This window comes from Dreissena polymorpha, chromosome 16 (assembly GCF_020536995.1).
Source record: "Dreissena polymorpha isolate Duluth1 chromosome 16, UMN_Dpol_1.0, whole genome shotgun sequence".
NCBI lineage: Eukaryota > Metazoa > Mollusca > Bivalvia > Myida > Dreissenidae > Dreissena > Dreissena polymorpha.
The window spans coordinates 14,829,270-14,838,126 of NC_068370.1; the positions used below are offsets into that span (position 1 = coordinate 14,829,270).

The 8,857-nt window shown below is 33.1% G+C and overlaps 1 protein-coding gene across 1 annotated transcript; it reads left to right on the forward strand.

Moving 5' to 3' along the window:
- Nucleotides 1-2,042: 2,042 nt before the first annotated feature.
- On the forward strand, nt 2,043-8,494 carry LOC127861677 (forkhead box protein B1-like). Its single transcript, XM_052400364.1, has 3 exons — nt 2,043-2,205; nt 6,854-7,045; nt 7,801-8,494. Exons 1-3 carry the CDS (start codon nt 2,054-2,056, stop codon nt 8,492-8,494), a joined length of 1,038 nt encoding a protein of 345 aa, XP_052256324.1. The 5' UTR covers nt 2,043-2,053.
- The last annotated feature ends 363 nt before the right edge of the window (nt 8,495-8,857 follow it).

Consider the following 8,857-nt stretch of genomic DNA (forward strand, 5'->3'; position numbering starts at 1 on the left):
TAAATAATGATTTTGTATTCTTATCTTTCTCAACTGTAAAATATCTATACATAAATAAGAAGCGATCAGATCACTATGAAGTCCAGTTTTCAGCCAAATGAAAACTGTAACATTAACCCATTTCTGCCTAGTGGACTCTCCCATTCTTCTAAATTGGATCAATTTATTTCCAAAATTAGGTATGTCTAGTATATTTATTTCTATATTTAGAATATTTCTTACAGAAATTCCTTTAAGCAAACAGCGAAGACCCTGCTGAGGCGCCGCATCATGCGGCGTCTCATCTGGGTCTATGCTGTTTGCAAAGGCCTTTTTCTAGACGCTAGGCATAAATGCGTTAATAAAAATAACATTGACATACAATTCAAATAATACAAAATCAATAATGTCGAAAACGCCGTCAGCAACTACGGTTGTACGTTAGCTAGTATTTAACACACTAAATAGGAAAATTAAAACAATCTGGTTTTTATTATTTACATTAACATACAATATCAATTGCATGCTTTCGTTGAGGGAAATTTGTAATTTTAACTAACTATAACAATTTAAATAACTTTCTCTTTACTACACAACAATTGAATTATTAGTTTAGAGCCGGATCAATTCTATCGGATTTTCACAGAGTCATGTAATGGTGTTTTTAACATGACTTCATGATTTTAAAGCACTTCAAAAAAGGGTATTTTCTAACCGTCGAGTTAGGATGTGCTCATACCCTATTGTTTAATGGTGGTTTATAACCGCGACCGAGCGAAATCCAGAGCTTGATTTTTCAATTAAAGTATCTGCGCTTGTCTTTGTACTTGAAAAGACTTTGTCTTTGGAAGAAAAATAGTTGTCATATTGATTTAAACACGCTGAATAAATGTATACAATGCGCGAATGGTTTCGACTCTGGAAGGGTAGCTTTGAAGCTAGTCATTACTACTTATCTCTTTAAAAAAGAAAGAGGCGCGCTGAAAACGAGCGGTCGTGATTCTAAAGGAATATGATTAGACTTCTTTTGATTTCCCACCCGAAAGAACAACCTTTTTTAAATTTGTGTATCTAGATAATATGCTGCAAGAATAGTACCAGTATATTTACACATATATTATATATGAGTGACTGTATCAAGAAATTTCGATCAGCAGTGGTTTAAAAATTAGTCAGTTAGTTAACATAAAGTTTAAACCGCATATCAAATACATATTAAAACAAGATCAATCTAATCTAAATTGCACCGCTGGATGTGTTATGTTTACCAATAACAATAAACTATATTAAAATTAAAATTAATCATGTACATGATAGCAATAACGTGTTTTGTCATTTTATTTCCGATTACTATTCTTATTTGATCAAATTCGGCAGTCGCATGACAGAAAACGTAAAGGATCACAATTTTTTCATGAACCTTAATCCGTTATCCACTCTTTACTGTGTAATTATCCTATTTCTGAACATGTCTCATTTGTACCTTTAAGACAGTCTCACTTCTCAAATATTTTATTGACAAAATTATTTTACCATTAAGCCGATAGCCATTTTTATGCGCTGCCGTACTACTATTATGCAAATATTTGTTATCGGGATCCACCCACGCGGATATGATTGGCAGTTAAAAGGAGCTGCGTTCGGTATAACCAAATAGAACCTTAGGGGGTGGTGTCAAGTAGGCATGTTCATTCACAAAACAAAATTTATGCCATTACAAACACCAATTTCACTGCCTTTTCAGACACCATAAATGAACAACTGTCACTGTCTAATTCACTTGAAACAGACATGTTTCGGAGTTAAATCTCGATATAAATGCGGATTTGAAATGTGATACGGAGCGACTTATGGTATTCATGGTATACATACGTAAAATAAATAAAATATATGATGTTTCGGCTAATTTAATTTTTGTAACTGAAAACAATAAACGATTTATGAAGATTTGAAGAAATATATTACGACACTCTCACTAGATTTAGACGATATCTGTGAATGGGCGAAACAATATTTTAGTAATTCATATTTTGTTTACCGAAATTGTTCCCGAACGCTCCAAAATCAAACCGGAATGCCGCGCCCTGGTCGGAACACGTACAACGACCAGAAGCCTCCGTACAGCTATATTGCCCTCACGGCAATGGCAATAAGTGACTCCAGAGAGAAGATGCTCCCACTCAGCGACATCTACAAGTTTATTATGGACAAGTTTCCATTCTACAGGTGAGTCATCTACGGGTCAATATTAGCATATGTGCCGTGCTTTGTGAAAAAAGGGTTTCATACATTTGCGTAAAGTGTCGTACCTGATTAGCATGTAAGGGACGTCCCTTTCCGCACATACATTAAACCTCCTTTTCACAGAGTGCAACTCATATACCCGGTAGTTTTGAGGATTGATTCTAATTCGATGTTTCTGGTTCTGGCAAATCCTCCGGCATCATCTATCATGCTTTAGTTTTCAGTTTTTATAGTTGTTAAAAGTGTTTTGTGGTTTCTTAATTTGTAAACCGATTGTTGTCTTTGAATGTCCCCTTTTTCCGTACATGATGTTATCATATATCAGGTGCTTATGGTTATTTTATATATACATGTACATATAAATCTTAAATATTGTGTGTTTTAGTTGTGAGAGCAAAATGTGTTAAGGGAAACGATGAAGTATGAAACGCGATATTTAATAACAGATCCACATCAGTATATTTGGATTAAATTCTACATGTCCCTCATTGTTTAAAAATATATTATTCGCTTTATTTGACGCGCGAAAAAAATGGTTGGTATGACGCTTATATGAGTTGTTTTATTTCATTAAGAGACGAACTGAAAAGGTAAAAACAAGGGTTAAAGGGATCTTTTTACGGTTTGGTAAATTGACAAAATTGAAAAAAGTTGTTTCAGATTCGCAAATTTTCGGTTTAGTTATGATATTTGTGAGGAAACAGTATTACTGAACACTTGCCATGGTCTAATATAGCCATTACATGAATCTTTTGACGATTTAAAACCCTAAAAATTATAAAGCGTTGCAACGCGAAACGATTGAATAATTTGGAGAGTTCTGTTGTTGTCGTTTAAAATTGTGAAACTACGAAGATTGCTTATATAACGTATAAAATATGCATCTTATGCATGCTTGGCAGGATAGCTTAGTTGGCTAAAGCGTTTTCGCTTCAGGATTCCGGGGGTCACTGGTTCGAGCCATGCTGCGGGCTACTTTTGTTTCCTTTGTAAAATTTTATTTTTGATTTTTTTACTTGAGCTTTTAAAATTTAATGTTTACCTTTATCAATATAAAGCATTTAATGACAAACTTCAAAACATGCCAAAATCTGTGAAAAGGCCCCTTTAAATAAGTGATTATGTAAGTGATTTCTTAATACTTAATATTTACAGAACAGAACAGATCTTTACTATGTTTCACAAGTCACGTGATACGTGATACATAAATGGTGACAACTGGTGAGCACTAAGACTTACATTTTTAAACATATGTTTATGTCTTTACGTTTCAACATATCATACAAATCAAATTATTCATGGATATGTTGTAAAACATTTACCTAACTATATATAGTTAAATCAGATTTAAATGTGGAATAATAACACGAAACAGGTCAAATCCATAGATCCGTGTACAATTATTGTGTGTTATAGGTTGTTGTTTTTTAATAAAAAGTTTTTAAACATTCTGAATATTTACGCGCACACACACAAAACAGGGCAGAGAGGTTAGGTATCTGAGCAAAGAGAACAAAGAGAACGACCCTTATTAACTTGTGAATAGTGCTATTGTACTATTAAATGCAATTAAAGGGATCTTTTCACGCTTTGGTAAATTGACACAATTGGAAAAAGTTGTTTCAGATTCGCAAATTTTCGTTTTAGTTATGATATTTGTGAGGAAACAGTAATACTGAACATTTACCATGCTCTAATATAGCCATTATATGCATCTTTTGACGATTTTAAAACCTAAAAATTATAAAGCGTTGCAACGCGAAACGATTGAATAATTTGGAGAGTTCCGTTTTTGTCGTTAAATTTTGTGAAACTACGAAGATTGCTTATATAAGGTATAAATACGACAAATATGTGAATTTGGCGGAATAGCTCAGTAGGCTAAAGCGTTTTTACTTCAGGACTCTGGCAGGACTCCAGGGGTCACTGGTTCGAAACCTTCTCCGGGCAATGTTCTTTTCCTTTTTTTAATTTTATTCTTGATTTTTTACTTGAGCTTTTACGATCCAATGTTTACATTTATCAATATAAAGCATTTAATGAATAAGTTAAAAAATGCCAAAATCTGTGAAAAGGCCCCTTTAATGTCTTAAGCATTAAAAACATGGTATTTGAAAGTTCAGTCAAATTAATGCGTATGTTTGGGAAAAATCTTGACTTACAAACCGCAGTTATCATTTGATAACACCACATTTATGATTTTAAAGGACATGGAAATATTTGTTTCAAGTGTATTTTCATTTGATTTTATATGCTTATATATGCGTAGATAAAATATTTCTTTTTGTTTTAATCCGTTCTATATCTGTCTGTTGAAAAAAAATTAATTTGTTTACTATTTTATCGTATATTGACTTTAATAACTTTAGTTTTACCAGAACAAATAATTTACTCGTATCATAAATTACTGGTACATGAAATTTTAAGTAGAGTATGTGATTCCTGTGTTGAATACAACTTAAATTGACCATGCAATACGTCAATTTTAAGTCCAACATAAATAAACATAGATGCAATGTAAAATTTATGTGAAAAATACATCAAAACTATTAATATTAAGATTAAAATTAAAAATACGATAATACAAAAAAACAAACAATATTCCAGTACAATTACGAAAGTTCTTATATTAAAGGGGCCTTTTCACGTTTTGGTAAATTGACAAAAGTAAAACAAATTGTTGTAGATTCGCCAATTTTCGTTTTAGTTATGATATTTTCGAGGAAACAGTAATACTGAACATTAACCATGCTCTAAAATAGCCATTATATGCATTTTTTGACGATTTAAAAACCTGAAGATTATTAATAACGTTGCAACGCGAAGCGATTGAATGATTTGGAGAGTTTTGTTGTTGTCGTTAATTTTTGTGAAGCTATGAGGATTGCTTATATAAAGCATAAAATACATCCTTCATTGTATAAGCACGGATGGCCGAGTGGTTTTAGTTGTCGACTTTTTACTCCAGGACTCCAGGGGTCAGTGGTTCGAGCTCTGTTGAGGGTTACTTTTTTTCTTTTTTTCTTGATTTTTTTTACTGGAGCTTTTTAGATAAAATGGTAACATTTATCAATATAAAGTATTGAATGACAAACTTCAATTCATGCTAAAATCTGTGAAAAGGCTCGTTTAAGTTGTGTATGTTTATATATTTTTTAATATTTAAAGTTCAAATGCTTACGTAATAAAGCATGAACGAATTTGATATACTGTTCGTATTCTGTAGGTTTTATTCATCTATATTTGCGGTAAGAATTTCACTTTAAATACAGCGAGACTGATACTTAAATCTTATAAATAAATAAGCTTCCAATATAATTCGTGGTTAGTGCAAGTTCTTGTCTTTTTGTAAAAAGGCTGAAATTAAATCATGTCTTTCTGTTGTTATACAAACATGAAAACAAAACACAAGCAATGTAGCTGCGCACTTAACATATTCAATACTAATGCAACTATGTATTAGTGAGTGAAACATATGTTTTGTTTTAATGCTTTTTCTTTCATGTTTTTAATTGAAAAGATGTTGTTTCTAAAAAATGTAGCATATATCATTGTACTGTTCGCTTTTCTTTTCTTTTTATTTAACCGAATCTCTAATTATATCATCATTAAATGTTAATTTTGTAATACAAAGACAAATGCGTACAAGTATATGAAAAGTTGTTGTAAAGATAATAAACTTTCCGCATACGAAAAAGGGGAAAACAATTTACATTTATTTTACGGCATTTGATACCAAGCATGGAGAGACACTGACTTTGTATAACAATTAATACGTATATATAACACCTGATTTGCAATGCTCTACAAATAACGTATGATTATAAATCAATGGTCTTGTATTTATATTACTCTGCAACAATATGAAGATATTACAAATGAGCTATGCTCTGTGAAAAGGGGGTTTAATGCATGTGCGTAAAGTGTCGTCCCAGATAAGCCTTGCAGTCCGCACAGGCTAAACTTAATTTTTGCTAAGAATAGATTTTCTTTAAACGAATTATATCATAAAAGCGAAAAGTGTCGTCCCTGATAAGCCTGTGCGGACTTTGCAGGCTAATATAGGACGACACCTTACGCACATGCATTTAACCTTCTTTTCACAGAGCCCGGCTCAAATGTATTTTTACGACTTGAATGTAAGTTTTCGAGTCGCTATTATTCAATCTAAAGTTATTCGTACCACAAAACTTGCCGCTATGCCAAGGCCGACACGTCTTAATCGATTCTCTTAAAGAAATAAACTACTATGGTATTATATAGGATATTCATAATCCGTGCAATGCCACAACTCCGTTGAAGATTTCAAAATAGTTTTTGTACTTGTTAAGTAAATGATGCAGTTTATAACTAGAGTACACACATATTTTATGTTTTACGACTGTAGTTACGATGTTTGTCTGATATATGTTCATACATTTTATTTTCGTTTCTTATTATCAATCTTGCATGGGATTTGTATCAATTCTCTAAAGTTCATTGGATATAAAATTATAGGGTAGCCGCTATTAATTCATCGACTGACATATTTCAGTTAGAGTATTCGTTAATAACTAAACATTTAACACATCAACAGTGACGAATAGATAGAAAACTCTGACTCAAAATAATTATGTGGCTGCATTTTCAGACAGAACACACAACGCTGGCAGAATTCCCTCCGCCATAACCTCTCATTCAATGACTGTTTCATCAAGATCCCGCGGCGCCCGGACCGGCACGGAAAGGGAAGCTACTGGGCGCTGCATCCTTTCGCCGGCAACATGTTCGAGAACGGAAGCTTCCTCAGGCGACGGAAGAGATTTAAAGTACATCAGCATCGGTAAATATCGTTCTTTTAAGTTAAAACAGCTTAATGCTGCTGATCAGTTTCTCTCAAACGTAATTTAATTATGTAACGAAATAAATATTTAGTATAATTATAACTTAATTAAAAATATAATACAAACAAAAGTATCCAAGTCAGATTTAAAGCTGTTATGTATGTAAGTCAGAATATGTTTTGCAATAAATTTAGCAGCAGTAGGGTCATACAATTATTACTGATTAATACGATTTTAAATGTAAATGGACTTAATGTTTTTATTGGTTATCTTAAGTTCTATATAACATTAGTTACAATGAAAATAAACATGTTATAATAGACTAAAGCTGTTTCTGTGTTAGAGGCCCAGATCAGTATCATTATTATAAAAAAAGTTTGACCTTTATTGGCCCTCTGTCAGACAATACAAAATTAATTGTTGTATTACATTTTTTTATTAACTGTTATGTATTTATTTTAGTCGTTTAGTATTTTCAACGTATACACATATCAGGTTTTTAATACAGATAATGTAAAAAAAAATATATCTTTTTCATATTTAATTCCATAATCAATTTATATATTTTTGAAATAATTAGGCAACAATTAACTGCTAGTTTTTAAATCACATGTAATATCATCTTTGAAAAAGTCCTGGGAAATTATGTTTTATAGAACATACATTTATTAACATGCTATACAATTACGCCGCATTAATAGTTAACATGTAGTCGTTTCTTACTATGATGATACTTATGTTTCTGTTACTTCAGACAAAACGCCTTTGCTTTCCTGGGAGAAAACGAGGCAAACAACATCAAAAATAACCTCGATCGTGCGCGTTTGAGACTACAACAATCCGCACCAAGTGCCGTCACTACCGATTACTTCCCCGACCCGCGGGACTTTCTGTCACCCGCGACGCGCCCACAGTATAAACATTCATTTAGCATCGACAACATAATCGGTACGCCGTCAAAACCTTCCGGTGATATATCGCCTCTAACGTTTCCAGTGACGTCACATCCGGATTTCGTCTGTCCGTTCATTCCCACCCACAGTCTGTGGCACAGGCTGATGATGTCATACCGCGCTGGTCACCAGACAGATAACGAACCTATATGTAGCCTGGCGTCTTCGTATGGAAACTTAAACTTTCAGGTGTCACCACTAAATTATTACAACTCGGCACAGTCTCTCCAGCAACCGTTACTTCCTGATAGTCCCGTCACACCGACGGCGCTTTCAGCAATACATTTATTACGCGAGAACATTAGCTACGGAAAAGAGCACCTCCGCAGTCCACTTAGTGAATCTGAAACGGCCAAGCCGAGACCTGCGATCGTCCATAGCGTGGACTCTTTGCTTAAACCTGCAAAACAACATGCTGTACCAAAAGGATTCAATTATCACAAAAATGCCGGTCGTGATGAGTCGAAATCTTATGAGGTAGATGTGAGAACATAAGATACGTTTTCATAAGATACGATTTATGCAGTCAGCACGGATTTTTATGAAAATATGTACTCACATATTTAATTGCAATGTTTGTGCTACTGCTATAAATGTCATCAAATAAAGTGTAAAGATTTTGGGTTAGGATTTAATGTTAACACATTAAAAACACTGAGAGGTTTGCACATATTTTTTTGTTCAGCAACATGTCTTTCATAAGCTATATGCGCATTTAATATGGTAAACATAGAAGTCGGAGGTTACATTTCATAATCATCGTGGTTATTGTGACGTATGATAACATTTGTGGCGTAACGAAGGAGTGTTATCTCAAAGTTTATATGGTGAACACTATTTTCAGTCAAAAAATAAATA